Source organism: Rhagoletis pomonella, unplaced genomic scaffold (genome assembly GCF_013731165.1).
Source record: "Rhagoletis pomonella isolate Grant_MI unplaced genomic scaffold, Rhpom_1.0 Rhpom_scaffold_01299, whole genome shotgun sequence".
NCBI lineage: Eukaryota > Metazoa > Arthropoda > Insecta > Diptera > Tephritidae > Rhagoletis > Rhagoletis pomonella.
In genome coordinates, this window is record NW_023459853.1 from 19,067 (window position 1) to 43,579 (window position 24,513).

Sequence of the window (24,513 nt, forward strand, 5' to 3'; positions counted from 1 at the left end):
TGTCGTATGGTGGAGATCCGTAACTCGGTGCCATCATTAAAGATGCCAACAGTAGGCGAGGGATCAACGGGATTAGCATCTTTGTACCATAAGATTTCGGGTGTTGGTGTGCCATCGGCTTGACAATTTAGAATAATTGAATCGCCTGCGTGTGGAGAAAAGAGAAAATAAAAAGAAAGAGAGAGAGAGAATATAAAATTAGAAAATATACCATACAATATAAATAACTTTAGATTACATGTCCTAAATAAAGTAATTTTTTTAAGTAAGCACTAAAATATAATAAATAAGTTTTTATGTGAAACTCTTCGGTATCCTTTGTTGAAATTTCGCTGTGATAATATACAGACAATATATTGACATTTTCTGCCTGTTTATACATTCAACGGCTTAAAACTAATAGCATCATGTACATAGATTGTAAAATTATTAAGGACGTTACGGATATTTGTTTCAACAGTCTTAATGACCAAGTGAGCAACGCACTGGCATGCCATTCGAGAGATCTATGTTCGAGTCTTCGGGTAGCGGAAGGTTGTTTCTTTTATTTTAATTTTAATTTGTTTGCATAATCTTAAGATTTTAATGCTATAAAGAGAAAAATATAGATATAATTTTTTTTATATCATTGAATTTTTGTGATATTAAAGTAGTTATTTAAGTTAATTTCCTAATAAAATTTTTGTTCCGCTGGAACAGACACCACTACTCAAAGCATCCTCCCTCATAATCCCCCACATAATCCTGGACACTTAACAACCTAGCGTTTTGGTTCACATCACTGATAGGTCGATCTCCCGTTTGGAGTAAAATCGGTGCCGGTATGCCCCGGAACCCAGTACAGCTGTACGTCTGTACCAGTATGTGGCAAATCCAGAGTTACGCTGCACATCGCTACGCGTCTTTAGAGAGTTCTTTAATTACCAGTGCCATCAGATCCGCACCTTTCGCTCGATTTTCAAATTTCAATTTAGAGTGCTCGGGCTGTAGATGTGAAATAAGGTTTTACTTTTACAAGAAAAGTTGCCACCTTTTAAAAAATTAAGTTTAAAATATTTAAAAAGTTAAACCAATTATTACAAAATTTATATCAATCGAAATGGTTTTTAAAAGCTTTATTTCGTAACTTCACTGTAAGAGGGGTGCCACCTGTTTAAAAAATCAGATTCAATTTCAATTAAGGGAATTAGGTAATAGAAATAAATATGCCCATATGCGCGTCAGACGAAAAGACTTTGAGAAGGTAAAAGTTTGTTAATATTTTAAACAGGGTTGCCACCTGTTTGAAAAGACGAATTCAGTTAACTTATATGCAAAGAAATATTAAAATATGTCAAACAAAATAGTGTTTAGAGATCTTTAGTTTAGAGAGTTTTGAGTAAATTAGCGTCCTTCAATTTCGAAATATTGAAGTTTCAAGCATTTCTTAAATTTACCGTTATATGCAAATCGGCCGTTATTTTAGTCCGATTTCAATAATTTTCAACCTTTTGCTTACACGTGGCAAGTACAATAACCATACCGAGTTTGGTACAAATTGGTAGAACGGTTACCGATATACTTATATGTGATCATAAGTGGGCGGTGCCACGCCCATTTTCCAAAATTTTACCATAAACGTATTTCTTGGTAAAGAATTGTTGCAATCATCAATTTTGAATAAATTAGCTTCAATATTTAATGATTTATCGAAGATTTTGTATTTCTCTAAATTACCGTTATATGGGATGTGGGCGTGGTTATTGTCCGATTTTAAAAAGTTTCGGCGGTTTTTTATGTACCAAGGCCAAGAACTGTGCCAAGTTTGGAAGAAATTGGTGCAGCGGTTACCAAGATATACACATGTAACCATAAGTGGGCGTGGCTACGCCCATTTTCTAAAAATTTATAATATTCTTATTTTTCGTCTAAAACTTATTATAAATATCAATTTTGAGTGAATAATCTCCAGTAGTTACTAAAATATCGCAGTTTTCGTATTTCTGGAAATTACCGTTATATGGGAAGTGGGCGTGGTTAAAGTCCGATTTCGCCCATTTTCAATACCATACCTTGGATTAAGGGAAACCTACATACCAAATTTCGTTGAGATATCTCAATTTTTGCTCGAGTTATCGTGTACACGGACGGACGGACAGACGGACAGACGGACGGACAGACAGACATGGCTTAATCGATTTCTTTTTTCATCCTGATCATTTATGTATACATTTGTCTATATCTATCTCCATTCGTTTTGGCTGTTACAAACAACCGTTATGTGAACAAAATTAATATACCCTTGTGCACAAGTGCGCTCGGGTATAAAAAATACAACAACTGCAACAAAGTGGACTAAAACATGGCAGACAAAGGTGAGTCAACGCCATTTGGCCATTGTTTATGGCTGCCACTGCGGCTACTGGCACAACTGCCGACTGACTGGCTGTTGTTTTTAGCAAATTTGTAGCCTACTAAACATGTATGTACGTGTGTCCATTGTAACATTCCCGTCGTATTTTATGGCGACGTGAAGTGCGAGCCTTTTGTGTGCGTTGCGAGGCTTCCCCTTGACTTTTGTTGGTTGTAGCGCTTGTATTTATTAGCTGCTTGCTGTTTCTTCCAACTCTTTATTTATTTTTATTTTTTTCCTTTTTTTTCTTCTTTTAAATCGTGTTTACTTCTGTTCGTGCGATTTTCACAGCATTTTTACTACATTTTTCTGGTTTTCTTTTAGCCATGCAACGCGTGTACACCCAGAAAAAGGTTTAGTTATAATAACCAAGATTTGGTTATAGTGATCAAGTGGCATAGTTGGATATGGCGAAATAAATATATAGTTCACGAAAGTCTGCAATTTACTTAAGACTTCTAGTTGGGACAAATGTATATTTGTTAATAATTACAAAACGACTACCTTGATTGGACAATATTGTTAGTTGAATAAAATCATTGTTGAGCATATATAAACAATGGTTTGGTTGATACAAGTTTTCAATTAATTTTGTGAACTTGCTGTTGACTTGAATCAGCTAACCGTTTATTATTAGGAAAAAAGTTTCAGTTTGACACAAATAAAAATTTACTCGATGTTTGTTGTGTTTACTTTCTTCTTTTATTTGCATATATTAAGCATAAAAATACGTACATATTTACATAAGTTAGTTACTAAAGTAAATACATATGTATATGTTGGTAAGAATTTCCTAAAAAACAACGATGAAACAGGAACAGTCGTGCGAAAACCCAGGTCAATATCTGCTGGAAGTATACTGCTTTGCTTTTTCCTTAGCTAAATAGACACTTTAAAATTATAATTCACATGAATTATATATCCACTGAAAAACCCCGGTTTGCATCAAACTTTATATTTTTAATTAAACTTTAAACTATGCGCGCACCGAAACAACTCGCGATGATAGCAAAACTGAAACTGAGACAAACAAGTATGGGCATGTCATAGCACACATGGCGCAGCGATCGACATGCCACATGCGTGTTTCACCCATATACGGTAGCGGAGCAATGATTTCCACGCACAATGCAATGGTCGGCATACTAGCGCATTCAAACGATTCAATAAGTGGGACTGTGTGCATTGCTCAGCTGGCGCTCTTCGTATGTGCTCAGAGAGCGCTCAGCATTCTTTAGGGGTGGCTCACAAGCATGAATATGTTCCACTCTCAAACCAAATCGTGGTTGCCTCAACTAAGATTTGGTAACTATGACTAAACCACGTGTTGAAAGAAAGCTTATCTGCATTAGCAGAGCTTAATAACATCCTTTTATGAACCATACGTTAAGTTGAATGGAATTTGTTGAAATATGCTTCAAAGAAATATTTATCAGTATTAACCAAACCGTTCAACTAAATTAACGATTTGTTACAACCTAGATGAATATTAGAAGCTTTAATATATTTAGTTATAATTACCAATCGATGGTAATAGTTCCCAATCCTTGGTAACAGTTCCCAAATATTGTCAAAATTCGGGAACTAAATATCTTTAGTTGTCGAAACTAATCCTTTTTCTCAGTGTATAAAAACAGTGGTTCCCTTCCCAATAACTTCTGTGCTTGAATTTCCGTTAGCCCTTCTTAAAATTTTTTCTTCTCCATACCCGCCTCCTTAAAATTTTGCCGCCAGGAAACATTTTTCCCCCTTTTCTCTGCATTCATTCGCATAAATTGAAACAAACTCCAATGCGCTATAGGATTTTTTCATTCATTCCTCAACTCATTCATTCGCTCATTCTTCCTTTCTTTGATACATTTATTCCCGTGGTGAAACGTGCAACCCGTCGGTGTTTATGTTTCCTATGGCAGCCACAATTAACACAAATGGCTACAATTGGTTTCGTTTGCCTTCAATTGTGGCCTATGGCTTGTTGTCATTGTTTGGCTGCGTTATACCGCACTTGTATTATATTTAGTTCTTGTGGGTGGTGTTGTTGTCGTTTGTTTTTTTTATGACACTATATTTTGTTGTTGGCACTAAACTTCAATAGGCTATGCTTCGTCAGCTGCACACATACATATGTACATTCATATGAAGATGACATTTGTCTGACTAGCTTAACGCATTTTCATTACTTTTTAATTAACAAAGTTCCTTGGATTTTGAGTATGCAGGATAAATTATCTCTAAGGCTTCCTTGGACAAAATGTTTTCTGAAATTGAGCTAAATCTTTAAACTTTTGATGTATTGTGCGACGATTCTCCGCCTTCCCTTGTCAAATATGGTTTGAAGATATCCCGGTTTCGACGTTGTGCCAACTTCAGTGTACTACTTAAATACTTTTTGCTCGTCCGTCTAACCGCTAGTTGTTGTTCTTGATTATTGTGGCATCAATCGGAAGGTAGGTAAAAATCTGTTTTTTTTTATATTGGCTTCCTTAGTTTGATTACTGGTTTTCGAGGTTGTAGAAGTTGCAGGGGTTCTGTCCCGTTTTGCATATAGTAGCCTGAGTGGTTTGTATTTAATTTTTCCGACGAAAATTTTATATGCATATATATATTCTTAATATGTAAGGCGCTGTTCTTTATGCTGTATATGGATAATATTAGTTGCCTTTCCTATTTTCATTGGCGTACATTTGCTTGCTGGCATATGGTTGGCGAAATTCGATTTCGGTAGACGCAGCATTTAGCGGTAGTGGTAGACGGTTTTAGCATTTTTTGTTATATGTTATATCTTCACGATATTTGGTTTTGATATTACGCCCTCTTCGTCCTGTGTATTGCCAAAGCCTAGGGCTCTAACTCGATATGTCGAATCAATCTTTACTTTGGTCCCGGGAAGTGAGGAAGCGGAGAGAAAGACGCGTTAAATTTCTGGGTAACCACTTCTTCGACTGCGTAGATATCTTAGGGATAGCTCCACTGCAGGAACTCCCAGGGTTCGCTAGAGAATCATGGTGGTTCAAAGACATGTAGGGATAGCGAAGGGGAAACCCAAAAGGCATCACAATGGGCATTTGTGGCCTCCGAGTGAACTCTTTTCAGAGCTTCCCGCTTAACCTAACCTAACCTAACCTAATTATATTGACGTTCGCAATACAACTTGTATAACAGAGTGGCCTGATTTGGAAAAAATCAGATCGCAAATCCAAAAATTAAATTGATTTTTGAACTGAAAGGTGTATGAAATCCTAAATAGTGTCATTTTATTACTTGTTTGAAGAAAAAAAGATTTTGAATAAAATTTTCTTGTGATTTCATTTCTCTACCATATAAAAAGAAAACGTATTTGAGATTTGATTTGTTTAACAAATAAATAAGTTAATATTATAAATATATTTTGAAACCAAATCTTATTCAAGTATGAACCAAATCGGACTATAAGTACAGGTTTTCAAAATGTCTCAACTCTTGTGCATCCTGCGCATATTGCATAGTCATCGGGCTATGACCTATGTTTGAATTTTCAAGTCTCTAGCCCGTCAGAAAGTTGGCGAATTATTGATTACCCGATTTGCAGACCTACGTACTTACATACAAGTTAATTTAATAAAAGCCTGTGAAAATAGATAAATTGTATTTTTCATTTGATTTGTCAAAATAAATTTTATTTGTGTTTTTAATTTGTCGAGTGATTAAATTTTAATCGTGATTTTCCAAATAGATAATACTTTTTTTATTCAATGCAAGCCGAGTTCTCGAGGTTTTTTCCAATGCAAATCTAATCACATATTAATTTAAATTCTACTTGTCCAACAAATAAATTATACTTCCTATTTTGGTACGAATCAAATCAAAAATCAAATATACTGCTTAATTAAAGGCGGCTTTAAAATTGAAACAGATTATAAATTGCGCAAGCCGGTTGTATACACCTTGCTGGTATAGTGCTATATTTTAGTATCCTTCCGAAGTGGTTGCCCATTTTACATGCTGTATCAATGTTGAATTTTATCATGTTATATCAAAATTTTTGCAATCGACTTCTAAGCAACTTCGCGATGAGCAAGAGACTGAATATATTTATTAACTCCTTATGTACCTAGAGAAATTGAAAATTGCTCATTCACTTTAGGGTCTGTTTTCACCATGTCTGGTTAACACTAATCCAAAGTTAAACACGGCCATCGACTCCATGCATATAACATTGAGTCGATGACGACTAAAAATTTTTTAACCACCAATTATCAGAGAGCCGCGTTTTTACTCTATTGGTTTGACCTTTGATTTTTTCTTCCGATCACTAAACTTTCTATTCGATAAATCACTTTTTGAGTTTAGGGTGAGATCGCCCTTCAAATAACATATACCATTTGACTTCAGGTATAACTATGTACTTGAGATATTATTTTGGCCGGTTTAGCTGAGCGGTTAGAGGTGCGTACTCAAGGCAACATCCCATCAAACATATTTTCAAAAAACAAAATTTGTGTTTAAATTGCAGTTAAAATTTAAAGCCTACCCGATAAAACAGCCCTTAGACTTTTCTATTAGTAGCGCGGTTATCGTTTCGAGTGTTGTTTTTTTACATTTGCTTAATTTTTTTTTTACTGTTGCAATATACTAAAATTTTGGGACATTTCTGAAATTAATGCTATTATACAGCAGCTGTTATCTACTTTAAAAATTCTCTACATTTTTTTTCATCTACACATACATATGTGTATATTAGGGTGGGCCAAAAATCCATGTGAAAAACTAAAGTCGGAATTTTTATGCTCTCACCCCTAGGATTGTTCTATACTGAAAAAAATGTACCCCTACTTTTTTATTTTGAAATCAAAAAATATTCAGAGGTCGCTCAAAAGCGCTCAAAGTTTTCCATGTGTTTTGTTAACTTTTCGAAGAAATGGTATAGAATTCTTGAAATTCAATATTTTTCACTGTGAAAACTCAGTCTCCTAAAGAAACCCAGGGTTTTCCGGTCGAAAAATTTGATTTTCAAGATTTTCTAATATTTTTTGATGTTAAAATGAAAAAATAGGGCTATACTTTTCGACATAGAACAATCCTAGGGACATTAAAATTTCGACTTTACTAATTTTGAACTACCCTAGTTTGTATGCATGTATATGTTGGTCATACATATTTATAAACCTTAATTTATTTACCCTCTTTTCTCTGCTAGTAGCTTTCATGTTCTCAACATGTTCAAATTAAAAAAACAAAACAAAGTCAACATTTCAGTACCTAACAGCCACCACTTCGCAATTCCCAACTGCCATTTTCCAGTTGCAAACGCGTTGGTACTCGTAACTTCTGTCCAGCTGACTAACTGTCTGTGCGAAAATTATAAACGTCTTCATAGCTGTCCATTAAGATAGACAGCCAAGCTGCAGTTGGCAATGAAGCAGATAGCAGCTCAGCCACAAGGCAACCGCACATTAACTTCCACTAACTTAGCTCCTTTTCAACTTTAATTACTTGGCATTTTAAGTGAAAAAAATTTAAACAATTAACTTCTGCTCTCTTTCAAGGAATTTCGTTCGTGACAGCAGTGGTTTAACTACGAGTATTTACTGTTTGTAAGCGAGAGGGCGTGCTCGTGTAAACTTAAAGAAAAGCTTCGCTTTAGTTCTCTTGGAACTGCTTTGGCAAATGCATGAAATACGCCTCAGCCATGGCACCGAAATCGAATTGGCAGGTGATAAATAGTGCGCTAAATCAGAGAACAAATTCACACATACATATGTATTTAAATATAAGTGAGTACAAAGAGGCGGACAGTCGACAAATCGCAAAAATTACAGCAGAAAAGCACAGCCAAGCAAATAGTCTATATTTATGTACATAGAAGCTGTGAAAAATGTTGGTAATATAATTTAGAAGAAAATTCAAATCAATAGGCTACTGGGAAATGCAGTTGGTGGTATTTCCATTTTTGCTTTTTCTTTCCTTTTCCGTAATGGCAGAGACAAATGATGACAATAATTCACATGACAGTGGCAGTGGCGACGACGGTTGAAAGAATGGCAGAAATGCTTGGTTATACATACTGTAGAGATCTGTCGAGAAAACCAAATTCCAAGCATATTAACGGAATAGAAAAAAAAATCGAGAGCTGTTTACATACACACATATGCAAATTTTGTGTGCATTTGCAATGTTTTCGTCTTCTGTTTAAGATTCTCTCATTTCTTTGTTCCATTTAGTTTGTCAGAAAGTTATTCACCAGGCTCAAAATAACAAATTAGTAAGACGAAGATGAATCTGCTCTTACTGACTATAATAAACTAAAGCTAACAGGGCAATTTTGGTTAAAATAGTTGAAAGTCTTTTGTAAAAACATTTAAAGACGACAGGCAAGGTAATTTTGAAGATCTTGTCTTTTTCTGGCACAAAAATCTTACAAAAAAAGCTTCCTTGCCAACTTTCATTATATTGATTAGATTTTTTTAATTAAATTTTTTTAAATTTGGATTATATTTATTTAATAAGGTTTTTTTCATTTCATTAAATTTTTTGGAATATATTTTTGTTTCTATCTTAATTCACTTTTTTCTTTCTTTTTGGAATATATTATTTTAAAAGAGAAATATTTGTTTGTTAATTTATTTTAATTTTTGAAACTTATTTTGTTTTCCTATTTTTATTTTTTCTATTAATTTTTACATTTTATTCTTCAAAAAAAAATATTTTTTTTTTCATTTCACTTTTAGAAATCATGGAGAAATATTTTATTCATCTCTTATTTAAATCATTCTTTTCAATTTTTAGATTTTATTATTAAAGAAATATTTTATATTTTTTTTATCTTTTATTTACTATTTTTTTATTTAACTATCTTTAAATTGTAAGATTTATACTGTTTTAAAAAGAAACATATTTTTTAGTTCATTTAGTTCTTAGATTTTGTAATTTACTGTCAAAATTGTTTCAAGAGGAAAAATATCTTTAATTTCATTTAATTTTAAGAAACTTATTTTTTAATTTTTTAAATGAATTTTCCTTTAGTTTTAAGATTTATTGTCTTTAAAATAAATTTTTTTTATTTGATTTAATTTTTATGAACTTTTTTTATTTTTCCCTTTTTTAATTAGTTGTTATTGTTTGTTTCTTTTAATAGTTAGATTATACTATTTTACACAGAAAAATATTTTGTTTTTAATACTTGGTTTTTGTTAGAAACTAACGTATTTTATTTTTTTTCTTTTTTAAGTAATTTTTGCTTAATTTCTTGATTTTATTGTTTTAGAAAGACAATTTCTTTTCTGATTTCATAAAACTTTTAGAAAATGGGCGCTAAAGATAGTTGCCACAATTAACAATTGCCTTACGAAGAACTTTTGTCATTCGAAAGACTGTGCTGAGTGGAAAGACAGTTGCCAGAATTGCCCTATTAATATCATTTCGGTCGCCTTTTGCCGTCGCTGTTTGGCTAGCATACTATCAACACGTTCCTCAAGAGTTCCTCAGGCATAAGCTGCCTACGAAAGTGCATCCGTATTTTGAGTACCTGTAGTTACCGTTCCAGAAAATATTAACTGAGTGGTATCACAGTGGAAATGCCTAACAGAATCTCTTGTGGGGCTTCCACCTAAACTGAATTTGCTTTTGAATATTTTTCCGTTTTTTTTTTTTGTTGCTACAAAACACATTCAAACTTTGCAGTGGCAGTTAATTTGTGTATGCTGGTACACAATTTTTAATTCTAATAACAACAAAAAGTTGTAAAAACCTATATTTCATACTAAATGTAGCAGACTTAGGATTAATACCTACCTGCCTATATACATATGTATGTATATATCCCTTTCGGGTGTGTGTTCATTCAGCAAATCAACAAAATGGATAAGTACTCTGAAAGTGACAAATTTGTGGGTTTTTCAAACAGACCGGCATGCAATTTGCTATTTATGACAGCACACATTTCGGCAACCACGCGTGAACCAAATAAACTGACAAACATCCAATAGGAGCCCAATTGCATTGACATGAAAAGCAGATAGACAAAATGTAGGTACTTTGAAAATTTGACACAGAAAAAAAGTACATACTCAATATCCGGTTGTAGAGTGGGTTACAACATTTCAGGGCATAAGAGACGAACGCCCATCAGCGTGATGAATTTGGGTTCACAGGTACTCTCGAAGGTAAAGGTGTGTTCGCGCTGATTTGTGGCTGCCTCGTTTGAGTGAGCATTAGCAAAGTGTATGTATGTATGTATGTAGATATGTAAGCTGGCATTTGGGAATGCTATGTTGCTGAAGAGCACAGATACAACTTTTATTTTGGACTAGAAAAAATTGTGTACAAATTCCTTTTTCCTTGGAAATATTTTTGTGGCAAAAGAGTAAGCAATCTCTATATGCGTAAAAGCAGAGGAGCGGGTGCGTAAGAATTGTGTAATTTTGTAGTTTTGAAGTATATTTATGGGCGCATAACATCATCTGACTGCATATGAAGTTGATGTATGCAAATTGTGCGCACACCCACACGCACGCACACTCGTAGCGTTGTATACAACGCTCATCATAAGCTCTTGGGTACACATGTGAAGATTATGGCCGCAATTTGTTTGCATTTCTATTCTTTACTGTTAAAGGTGCTTTCAGTTTTTGTTTTTCACTTTTACTGAGTTCTTTTAATTTTTTTTATTTTACTTTACTTTATTGTTTGGTTTAGTTTTGATTTGTTGTACACAGTATATATATGGCTCAGCTCTTGTGTGTCTGTGGCTTCGCCGCTTCGAAGTTGACAATGACAAATCGAAATGGATAAATCGTAGAGATTCTATATAAGTTGCCGCAACTGGTTTACTTTTAGTTTTTATTTTCGATTTTTTTCTCCTTGTAGGTTTACCAAAGAAATTTATGTGCTTCTGTCGGAACTATCATATCGTTTGGAGGATTGCATTGGCAAAATATTTATGAGTATACTTTGTGGAATGTTTGCTTTTCTGCAGGTAAGCTACGGCATTTTATTTTGCAAGTAGAAGAAATTGCTGGCATTTCTTTACTTTGGAATTTCATGCAATATTATTTATTGTGAAATATTTCTGCATTACCGAGTGTGCGTGATAAAATTTCCAGAAAAAATCATTTTTTTTTATGAAATATGTACATTCCTGCATTGCTTTCGAGGGGATTAATGTAAATTAAGGATTGATAAAATATGTATAACCAAATTCAATGAAAAAACTATTTGGTAAAATTTTTATTGTTTCTTTCGAAAAAACCTTCTTCTTTAGGTGTTTGATTACGGAAAAAATGGCAGTATGTACATATTTTTATGTATCGAAGAAGTAAACAACGATCTTTCTTTTGGCAAAAAAAAAAAACTCTTGAATGTTGTACTTCAAAACAAATCACAAATATACTGGTCTGAACGGCAGGAAATTATCTCAAAAGAAATGTTTTTCGTGAGACATTTGGCAATTCTAGCAACTATCTTGAAAGCTATTTTCTGTCCTTCGAAGGACTAATGGAAAGATCGTGGAGGTCTTAGCGTTAAGGTATCCACACACCTATGCGATTCTGTAGCAACGAATCCGCACCGGTTTTGATGCTACAGACGTTACTGCTTCGAAAACGCGAGTACGCACACATCTGTGCGATTTTATCGCAGTAAAAACTGTCAATTTATAGAGAAACAAAAAATATTTTTCAAAAAATATAAAATCAAATTTTTCACTTTTCTACATCAAATATGTTTTGTTTTCTTACGTTCAATTTTGTTTTAATATTGTAAAATCCTTCTATTGACCTTTTTCGTTCACAAAACGCGGAGTCTGCGATTTCGGCACGACCAAAAGAAAAACTCAGAATGTTCGAATAAATCGCTGCAGCAAAATCGCATAAGTGTGTGGTTCCTCATTTAAAACTATGGTCGGCATTGTTGTAAATTTTGTCGGAACAGATTCGCACCGACAGAATCGCATAGGTGTGTGGATACCTTTACACTGTTTGTCTTTTAACAATCATTTTTCTAAAAAGTAAATTAAGTTAATATATACATATATTTTTTTCTTTTTAAAGCAATAGAAACTAAATGACAATTAAATTAAAAAATAAAACAAAATTATTAACAAAAAATAAAAAAAGTTCCTAACAATAAAATAAAATTTAAAAAGAAAATTATTCTCATTTTAAACACCAAAATCTAAATATTAAAAGAGAATTTAATTGAAAATGGAAAAAGAAAAAAATAGATGAAATAGGTTCCTTAAAATTAATCGAAATTAAAAATTATATATATATTTTCTATTTTAAATAAAATCCAAACATTAGAAGAAAAAAATATTAAAATAATAAAAATTCAAAATTTTCGAAGAATGTAATTGAATTAAAACAAATATTATCCTTTTAAACAATATAACTTACAAATTAAAAGAAAATTAATTCAAATAAAAAACATTTAACTAAAAAATTAAACTAAAAAACTTTTTTTTTTAACAAAATTGAACCTTTAAAAGAAATAAAAATAAATAAATTTAAATTACACCACATTAAATTTTTTTTCTTAAATAAAAAAAATTCTTTTTAGAACAATAAAAAGTTATTATTAAAAGAAATTTAAATTAAAAAAAAATAAAAAGAAGAAAAATAAACTCAAAAAGAGGAAAACATAAAATAAATTTCTTAAAATGAAATGCAATTTAAAACATGGATTTTTCTTTTAAAACAGTAAAACTGAAAGTTGAAAGAAAAGGAAATAAAAAAATTAAAAAATATTGCATTAACAAAAAGAAAAATATAAGATAAGATAATAATAATTTATTTAAAAAAATATCTTTATCTATTAAAAATAATCTAAAGCTAAAAATTTAATGAAAACATTTAAAGAAAAAATACACAAATAAAATAAGTTCTTAAAAATTTAAGAAAGATATTTTTCTTAAAAAAATAAGTAAAAAATAAAGTTTAAAGCGGTAATAAAAATAATATAAGAAAAGTTTCTAAAAACTAAATTTAAAACAATATTTTTCTTATTAAAACAATAAAATCTAAAAGTAAAGAAAAATTACATTTAAAAAAGTTTAATAAAAAAAATTAAAATAATTTCCTAAAAAGTTTATGAAATGAAAAAAAAATTGTCTATTTTAAGCAATACAATTTAAAAGAAAACTGATTAAAAAATTAGAAAAAAATAAAATGAAATCAAAAAAGTATTTATCTTTTTAAACAACAAAACCTAAAAATTAAATTCTGTTTAAAACAACAAATCCTAAAAATTAGAAGAAAATTAAATTAAAAAATAAGAAGCAAACTATAAAAGAAAAAAAACAAAAGCAAAATAAGTTTCTAAAAATTAAATAAACTTAAAAAATAACGATTTTCCGTTATCCCTTTGTCAAATTTGATTGCAAAACCATTTCGCAATGCATCATACTCCTACCCTGTCGAAAACACCAACAACTAAAATGAGATTAAATACGTAGTCATTTCTTGTAACAAGCGATTATAAGGTCAGCATTAACATCAGTGATGACAGTTAAGTCTAAAACAAATTCTAACATCAGAAAGTACTCTTTGTGAAAATGAATATAAGACCTCGGTGTACATATTTTGTGTAAACTTTAGGAAACCTATTAAAATTTATGGTCCTTAAAAAAATACTGACCACCTCGAAAAAAACCCAAAAAAAACGCAGATTTACTAAATAACTCTAAGCCCTAATACAGTGGTGAGCATATACATATGGTAAGATGGTCTTATACAGAAGTAAAATGAGCAAATTAACAAAATGAGGGACCTGCACAACAAACCTTATACTGATAACATTCTGCAAATCGGCACAGGTTGCAGGGTAGGAATTGCATACAATTTTATTCGGATAATTTTTAATACACAACGAATCAAATGAGGGGGGATGGGTTAAAAAAATCTTTGGTTATTTTGCGAAAGTCTAATATACATACGTACGTTCATTAGGGTGCATCACTCTCCATAAAAAAATGTATTATATCTTAAGACCTACGCCAAAATATTTCCGAAAAGAATATGCCTTTTTTAGTAGGACCTATTTGAAGATATTTCCATAAATCGAATTTTTGTAAATATAGTCAGTTTTTGAAAACATGTTTTCTAAAAAATCACACGGGATGATAGAAAAGTTGTTAAGCTTAAAAGATCTGCATAAAAAGGTGTAAACATTTTTTCTACGGAATCGAAATAATAAGATTTTTAGAGGTATTATCAATCCGTATAGCTTACGTAAATCTTAATATTTTTCCGAAACTCTTATAATATACAGGCCTTTCGGCAAATCGTACGATTTCAAATCGGTGCGATTTGCTAACTATTTTTCAATATTTGTAATGAAAGTTATTAGTTACGTTTCAGCCAACGATTTAGTGCCAAATTTGAGAATTTTTTGTGTAGAAATCTCTAAAAAAGGTTTTTCTTTGCAAATTATTGTGATGCACCCTAATATAGGTAGGTAGGTGTATGTATGCACATATGTATGAATAATAACGACAGCTAACACGATTTTTGGGTCTGACTTCTACATGTCAAATTATAGTTTCTCCTACGCTAAAAACAAGGGAAAAAATAATTTTTTTGATCAAAGTTTGCTTTTGTAAAAACTACAGCAATTTTTCAGATTTTCTGAAAAAATCACTAATATTTATATTTTTTTTATTTTTTTTTGTTGACCGGTGTAATCGATACCAAAAGAGTTTCACATAAATATAGTTATTTTCACTTAGAAATCCTGGTGAAATCTTATTTTATTTTTGGTTATTTTTCTTTAATAAAACTATGTAGATTTTGTGCGAAAGTCTTAAAAAAATATTGCTATTGTATGTTAACATTTAAAATATCAATGGCGAGGTCTGGTTAACTTGAAAATGATTGTAAAAATATTTTCGGCCTTCAAGTTCTTCAGTTTTTTTTTTCAAGTTAAAGTCAACGACCAAAGTACGTATTATTAAATTTTAAATATTTTTTGTACTCACCTAAATTAACATATATAATATCCTCTGGTGTAACACTAAAACGTGGCGGTGCATGTACGTCTAAATGGAACCATGTACCGTTCTTATGCTGCTTGGGATCACGATTTAAAAATACCACTTTACACTCATACCAGCCTTGATCCGACTCCTTGATGTTGGTCAAATTGAGTGAAGCCGAACCGAACGGTGAGTCCTGTGAGACGCGTGACACACGGCCCTTGTAGCCCTCTTCGATGTGTTCCGGATAGCTTTCGTACCATATGTAGATGGGCAAATCGGAACCCTGTTTGCAGTGAAGCGTTGTTCAAGATGTCGCAAAAACATACGCAAGTTGGTTGTTTTTTTTTTTTGGTTTGTAGCATTAACAATAAAGTAAATATTTTCAAGAGAAAATTCCATTGAAGAAGAAAGAAATGTGAAATAGATTTTATGAAATTAGTACGACTTGTAGTGTTTTGTGAGTGCATAGACAAGTAAACAAACAAAACATTATAATAATAATAATATGTTTATATGTAAATGTAAGATAATTACGAAACTAAAGATTTTATTACAAAAAAAAAAATAGATAAAAAATTTACAAATTAAAATGAAGTTAGCTTACGAGTATGTACATATGTATGTTTGTGAGCTACATTAATAGAGTTTTACAAGCGAATTTGTTGCATGATTCTTGCGCAAAGAGTTATGGAGATGTGCAGTAGTATACTTAAATGCTAGCACAAATATTTGTAGTTACGTATTTTGTTAGAGCTTGTGAATATGCAATTTTGTTTTGAATGCAGGTTGCAAAATGGTGACTAACAAAATATGTATTACATTTCGTGAAACCAACACAAAAAGTAAAATAATACAACTGGAAAAGAAATAAGTATTTTCTCAGTATTTTTCTAAATTTATGAACTACATTTTTTTTTTTTGTATCTTTTACTTGCTTAACCAACGCACGAATAGCTACAAATATTTCTGTGTGCATATGTCTATGCATGCAGTTGAAATAAAACACACACACATCTACATACAGTAAATATGCTGTAAAAATTTTGCATTCAAATTTACAAATTAATAACTTTTGTGAATAATATTTTGCTATTAGTGCATAGTTTTTAGGGGAACATGAAGCCACATGAATTGAATACTTTCTAAAGCATTCAACTAATAACAAAATACCCATGTAAATATTTTTTTGATTAAAAATTCCTCATTTTACATACATACATACATAGGTGCAAATTGCTTAAAAAAATTCATTAAACCAAAAGTGCACTCAACTTTTTTGCATGCACATATGTATGTCCTATGTATAAAAAAGCGATTATTTTGTATGCAAATTTATATGAACAAATTCATTGCTTACCAATAGGCGCTAAAGCATGAAAATTTATGAGTAATCAATTCGATAGTGTTTAATTTACAATGCAGCGGCAATTGAGAGATATCTAAAGAAATGTACGTCGCTATGCGTATACATTAGGGTGGTGCAAAAATGAATGCGAAAAAGTAAAGTCGGAATTTTTATGCTCTGATTCCCTGGGATCGTTCTATACCGAAAAAAATATACCACTATTTTTTTTTAAATTTGAAAATAAAAAAAATACTTAGAGGCCGCCCAAAGCGCTCAAAGTTTTCCATGTATTTTATATGTATTTCGATCGCGAAACTCTGTTTCTCTTCGGGAGATTTCCAATAATCATACACAATTATTTATTTGACCATTTTTTCATAGTAACCTTATTTTATAGGTCCACCAAACCACCAAAAAATGCCGGAAATGGAATGAGGGGATAAATAAATAATCTTTAGTATTAAAAACTGGTTAAATAAACTATTGGGTATTGTTACTGGGAAAATATTTATTTTCTAGAATTCCATACCATTTCTACGAAAAGTTCTTCTTTCCCCATATAAAATACATGGAGCACTTCAAGCGCTTTGAGCGACCTCTAAATGTTTTTTGATTACAACATAAAAAATAGGGGTTTATTTTTTCGATATAGAACAATCCGGGGGTAAGAGCATTTCGACTTTAATTATTTTGGACCACCCTAGTATGCATATATGGGACGTTTCACGCCAACCGGATCATCAGTGCAACCAAAATTTAAGTTAACCTATCAAGACGTTCGAGGTCTCAAAATATTCGCCTGGTCAAGAGCTTTTAAAAAAGTTCTGGCCTTTTCAAAATTCCAAAATGGCGCAGAAATTTTTGTAGATAATCAAAATACAGAAACAATTAATGGCTATATTAAAATTATTAAAAGGTCATATGAGAACTGTGAAAAAAAAAGATTCGAGGACTTCAATACAATAAAAAAAATTATATTTTCATGATTATCCGCTTATATTAAATATAAGTGAACAAAACATTGAGTTAGAATAAGAATTAAAAATGACGAGGGAAGATTTTACAATTCCACTAACGGCTGGAGCGATATTTCGGAAACAAATTAGTAAAGTAAAATATCCTAAAAAAATTAAATATACAAATTGTACTAAATTTTTAGTTCCACATATACTTAATTGCGAATTTCGTTTTCTTTTTAAAAAATAAATCAATTAAATACCTGCATAATCTATTTGATGATATCCTTCGAATAAAATTTTATTTCGAAATTAACAAAAAAGTACCTAAATAACAAATAGAAAAATTATGCTCAGTGTACTTTGAAATGAAAAAAAAAGGCAAAAATGTGTGCATGGACGTAGCTGGACTAAACAAAATTCAACCCCTGCACTCATACATCATGCAACGGTTCAGCGACTGCTCCAGGCGCGCACAATCTACTGGCTCACCAGCTAAACGTTGACTGGCAAGCAAAGCAAATAAATATTTTTTCTCACTGTACAAAGAAAGCTTTTGTACTTTCGGTGAGAAAGCTCAAAGCTCTTTTGCAAAAGCTCGCACAATATGCATATGAGTTGGATGTAACTGGTTTAATCGATATGGTGGTTTTCGGGAAAACTTAACCTTATTTTAACCTCGAAATTTCAAATTTCAAAATGGCTATTGCAGTTGAGCAATGAGCCGCCGATAAAGTTAAACTTAGGCAGTATGCAGTCTGATCCGGTTGACGTGAAAAGTCCCATATGCACTCTAGGGTAGTTAAAAATTACATAAGAAAATTAACTTTTTGGATTTTTTCTCATGCCACCCCCATAATTGTAGAAATTGTAAAAAGGAACCCATATTTTTAAACAAATTTAAAAAAGGAGAAAGTTATCATTCCGCCGGAATATTTTTTGTGCATGTTACCGGATAATTTTGTTAATCGTTTTCGACAATTCTTCTTTATCGCAAATGTATTAACTAGACTGCGGAAATTTATGCAAAAAATTAAGCCCGTAAATATGTTTACTAACTATGATATATAGGGTACATATGTTTAGGCTTCGTTTCATACTCATTTGATTTAGATACCCCTAAATTTTTATGAGGATTGAAGTGGGGTGTTTCTGCTTTAAAAATTACTTGTCTTATTTAGCAATCGGGTAATATTTAAGGGTGTCCATAGAGTTTTAAACTCCACTCCACTTTTTCGTAGAATTGCTGTAAAGTCGTTAAAGACGAATATATTTTTTGATCGAATAAGGATATTGCTCTCTAGAAATCTTCAAAAAACTTTAATAACGATGCGTAGTTAAATTTAAAATTTTAATGAGCATTTATTTATAACCGATCGTTTTATCTCTCATAAATAAAAAAATTAAATAAAAAACTTTTTTAATAAAGTAAGTTTTTATAAAAGAAAAAAAAGTAGAAAACAAGTTTTTATAAGTTTTGATTTTAAAAACTGTTATTTGATTTTGTACATTTTAAAACAATTAAACGATATTCTGATATTATATTTTATTAAACTGAGTTTTAATTTATTATCTCTTTAAACTTGCACAAATATTTATATATAGATATGAATTTCCGAATATGTAGTTGGTAACCCTAATAAAAAATATTTTCTAACTAAAGATATTTTAAAACTCTTTCATCTGGCACTCATATTTACTTTGATATTTCATATAACTTTTGTACATACAATTTAACTAAGTTCGATAAAAACAGGCGGCAACTCCCTTTTAGACTGAAACCTTCTTAAATCTCTTTTTCTAACACCAATGCTGTCCCACATATTTCAGGTATTAACTGCCTTAATTTAAGTTAAATTTGACCTTTTTAAACAACCCTTGGTAACCCTTTTACATGTACTTTTGAAATTAAGCCTTTTCAAAGCCATTACATTCAGCTAGCTTATTAATAATTAATAATTTTGTAATAGGTGGCAACCTTTTTCAAAACATTAAAAACTTTTTCCACATCTACAGGCCAAGGCCCTTTAACTTTTCACCCTATTTTCGAAAATCGTACCGGGATATCTGATTTCGTTCACAAAATTATGGTACCGTGCCACTTTATCTCAACTGGTCGATAACGCCGTAATGTAAAAGACTAAATAATAAAAAAAAATTTACTACGTGAACTAACTTAAATTGTTACTAACTCGGCTAAGCACGATTATCTAACCTTAACTCAGCGCTGTTAAGTAAACTATCCTAACTCATATGCTTCAATTTATTGTCTCTTAACTTAATAGCTTCACATACGACAAAATAAGTGCGAAGCTGAAATAGTCTATGTCTTGGATAAAACTCCATTAAACCTGAAACTAACTGCTAAATATTGAATTGCAGCCGAGTACACCAGCTATATTCACGGTTGATATAAACGTAGAAAAGTTAGTTATTTTATGTGTTCATAACCGCAACACACACGAACAGCTCAATGGATTTGGCGAATTTTTTTTCCAAATATGCATGCAAATTTAATTTTTTGAAGATATTTCGTGCGTGGTTTCGTAGAAATGCCCATTTAACTCATGTTTACGCAGGTGTGCATTCACGCATTACGTAGCGCATTGCTAATATTTTATTTGGGTATTTGCTTACACTCATATACAAATTTTAATAAAAAAGAACTTAACTTATAATTGCAGCGCATCCCATAAATTCAATAGCTTGTGGCTAGTTACTTACATTGTTTATTAATTCAATTAAATCCGCATTAAAATGCCTGCAATTTTTAACTCTGGTTTGTAGGTGTGCGCGCAGCAGAAAAAAAATTATCAATTGAATAAAATAACCAACTTCTAGTTAGATTTTTTGCGGAATTTCGATAAATAACTAACTTTTAATTAGCTGTGACAAAACTAACTTTAAGTTAGTTGTAAAGTCATGCAGGAGTCATGCAGACGTTATCGGGAGTTTGTTTTCTTTACAAGTTTCTATTTAAATATGTTCATACAAAAATTACTTTCAAGACACTTTATGCACTTCGCAGATTTCATTTTCGTATTCAGGACAAATAAAATAAAGAACGAAATTTTAGATTATCATTTTGATGTTATGTCTGATCGAAATCAAATATTAGACTACCTACAAAAGAACATGTAACCACATAAGCAAATATGTAACGTTGAATAAAATAAGTAAATAAATAAAAATATTGAAAATTGAAAAAATCTTTTTTTTTCTCGACAGTTTCTGTCCAAAAGTAGTTAGCCAAAAGTTAGTTGACATCTAATGCAGAGGAAACTAGTTCTCAATATTTTGCGGCTATCGCTCTAGTTACCACTAGTCGACTACTAGTTAGTTAGTTAGTTAATAATTAGCTAAAAACTAGTCCCATTTCCTGCAGGGTGCATATGAATATTTGCATGTACATATGTATATACATATTTCTGCATCAGCAGCATAGTAAATTCATTGCATCAATTAGCTCTATAATTATAAAGCTTGAAGCTTTTATGACAATATCGCGCTGTATATCCGTCAACTGAAGAAGGTATAATTACGGTGACCATAAATATGGATTCAAAATGAAGGACAATTTTTTCAAAAATATGCCTACGTATATTTACGTAGTATAAAAATATCAAAAGAGTATATATGATTCTAAATTCTTAATACATTTTAAAATTAAAAAATGAATCACGTTTTTTTCATCGATATTAATCTTTTTTTACATGAATATTTACAAAAGTATAGTAAAACATTATAATTACATTAGCTTATACGAAAAGTGAAAATCTTTAAAAGATTATTTTATAGGCAAATTTTGAGTCGTTCAAAACGAAAAAAATACCCTTACTTTTTTGTTTTTTGGTACTTTTCGCAGTTATTTGTCAAAAATTGACGTCATGAATATATAATTTGTGCAGATTGCGCTCCATAGCATCTACATTTCTAATCCGATTTTCATTATCTTTGGCTCAACATTTACTGTAATGATATATCTTCTTTATCGAGTTTTTAAAATAATGAAAAAGAATAATCAAATGAAACTGCGCATTTGATTGAAAATCTCACTTTTTTCGACTTTGACGATAAAATGCAAATGGTCGCCTGTAGCACTAATAATTTTCATTGAAGTCGCCACAAGTTATATATTTTGGTAAGAGGTACATCAATACCCTTCGAGCTGTAAGTCGCTTACGTTGATTTGAAGATTTTTTCATGAGATATTGAAGAAAAGCTACGAAAAGTACCAAAAAAACTTTTTTGAAAAAATCCATCCATTGTCCGATAATTTTAAAATAACGAATAAAATGCGGGACAAATGCAGGACACTTGGAAAAAATCAGTACATTTTCAGGTTTTTCAGGTTTGAAAAACTACGCAGGACCGACCTTTGAAAAACAGTACGGTCCTGAAAAAAGCAGAACCGTAGGTATAATAGGAATTCCACTTTTTCCTGACATTGAGCTGCCATTAGTTTTAAATATATCTCATAGTAATAATATTTTATTAACAATGTAACACCTGCCTACGCTGGAAAAGCAGCAGTTTCCTTGTCAGCAGTGAGAGCCAAGCTGTACTCAAGCCATTGGCCAACCCCCTAACATCTTTCAATATTTTGAACATGCTTAACTTCTCTCCTTATTTTAGCTAAAAAGTTTAGGCAGAGCGGTCTTCCGAACTCTCACTGGATATTTATAGGAACGCTGATGTCTTTGCTACCACCTCAATAAAATTAAACTTTCAGATATCAACGTTTGTCGCTTCTGTCAGCAGGACGAAGAAATTCAGCACATAACTATTTTGTGTGAATGTTTTTTTTTTCTCGTCAGGTGCAGATTCGCTCACCGAGTTGGCGTCACAGTCAGTCCATTTGAATTTTGTAAATTCTTGTCCAGATTAGAGACTATCACATATAGGGCTAATGGTGAGCAATAATAGACAACGGTTAAATTAAGACGGAATGCATCTAAGAAAATTTTTTCGAACTCTTCGCCTGTGATACTGCTTCGTCCAAGAACTATGCTGAGAGACAATGTTTTAATTTATGTAAAGCATGTCCTCCTTTATGTAAGGTGGAAAAAGAACGCAAATTAGTATTACGCCAATATCGACTCGAAGTAAGCTACCAAACTAGGATAATAATTAAAAACTATATTTCGCCCTCGGCGGCCGCTGTGGTGTAGTGGTTAGCAGTGTGCGCTACCTCTCCGCAGGACCTGGGTTCAAGCCCGGCTAAACCCAACCACAAAACATAGAAAACAAAAAAAAAAAGAATAAGATATTTTAAATCTAGTTATGTTTGAGTCTATTGTGAAATCATTGGGCCTTATCCCTAAAAAGTGACCTTAAGCTCAGTCTCAATTTTTTCACTGATGAAATGAGTACCGCGTACTGAAACTTGAATCGGAGCTTAAGCTGCCTTTGTCATGTATGTGACCCATTGTAAACGTATTTACATAGAAATTTATTTGTACAAATTTATTTTGAAAAACCAACCTTTGTCTCTTCAATAGTATGTATCGATGGCTGAGTGGAAGATCGACCTATCTCGGCTGCCAGTTCGAAAACGCTCTATCTCAGAAAACTTTTCAAGAACGCCCTATTTCAGAATTTTATTGAAAAACACCCTATCTCAAAATTCGGTTCAAAAACGCCCTATCTCACTTCAAAATGTATTGAAAATATGCTGATATAGGGCGTTTTTGAATCGGCAGCTGAGATAGGGCGTTTTTGAAACGAATTCTGAAATAGGGCGTTCTTGAAAAGTTTTTTGAGATAGAATGTTTTCGAACTGGCTGCCGAGATAGGTCGATCTTCCACTCAGCCATCGGTATGTTTCTATTTATTTTCATCAAAACATTTGGCCTACGCAAATTTATCGCAAATATTTGCTTTGTTATTTTATCAAACTAATGGCGTGGCATAAAAAGGTCAACTGTGATGCAATGTGATTTAGACAATACAACAAAAATAAAAAAATAAATAAAACTAAGTAATTCAAACAAAGTGACCAACCTATTTCATAATATTTGTAGTTTGAGTCTGTCTATGGCGTGGTGGCGGCATAAATTTACTAAAATAGAATGACCAAATTGACATGCCAAGAACTACAATATACACACACATGTAGATATGTATGGGGTTGCCAACAGGCGTATAAAATAGCTGTCAGTTAAGTTATATTTGGAAAAAAGTGTAGATATGCGAATTTTAAATGCTAAAACTTGATGGATTTGTATTTATTTATGTAAAAATAGCAAATATCCTAATTTTGAAAAGGTTTTTCAGATTTTTATTGCCTACTCTACTCTTCATATGAATACTTAAATAAAAAAAATGTATTGAAGTATTGTTTAAATTAAATGGGGTGTACGGGTCGTATACGTAACTAATCGATTTTTATTACTGAGCAAGTAGATATACTAGGCATACATATGAACACGTTTACATACATACATGTAAACGCTTTACAAAGTTACTCATTCCAGGGGCAGGAAAATGAAATATAGCTTTTTATTTTTAATATATGTATATGCTCGTACATATATATATTGCAGGTACTTTGGATTGGATTCTATTTAGGTTTTCACCCAAAAGATGCCGAATCTGAACTAAAGGAAGAGTGATTTAGTGATTTTCGAAATCATATTTGTTTTACTTGTGAATGGGATCATTTTCTGCTTTTTAACATTCCACAAATCAGTTAGTTTATTAATCGTTGTCGTCAAGATCAACTAATGTTATGCGCAGGAGACGTCCTGTGTGAGACGTGTTCGGACCAAAGAGATAAAGGTGTAAGCTGAGTGGGCTTAAAACCTCTATTCTGCACTGGGACAAACATTTCGCAACCGGTAAATTATGTTTCTGTCAATTTGTAAACCTT

At 31.7% G+C, this 24,513-nt stretch overlaps 1 protein-coding gene across 1 annotated transcript; it reads right to left on the reverse strand.

The window, feature by feature from the left end:
* Position 1: 1 nt before the first annotated feature.
* LOC118752189 (protein turtle-like) lies at positions 2-15,645 on the reverse strand (the record flags this gene model as incomplete). Its single annotated transcript, XM_036487044.1, has 2 exons — positions 2-145; positions 15,342-15,645. Coding segments are annotated over 2 exons (448 nt in total), but the record flags the coding sequence as incomplete, so codon positions are not given.
* Positions 15,646-24,513: the final 8,868 nt, after the last annotated feature.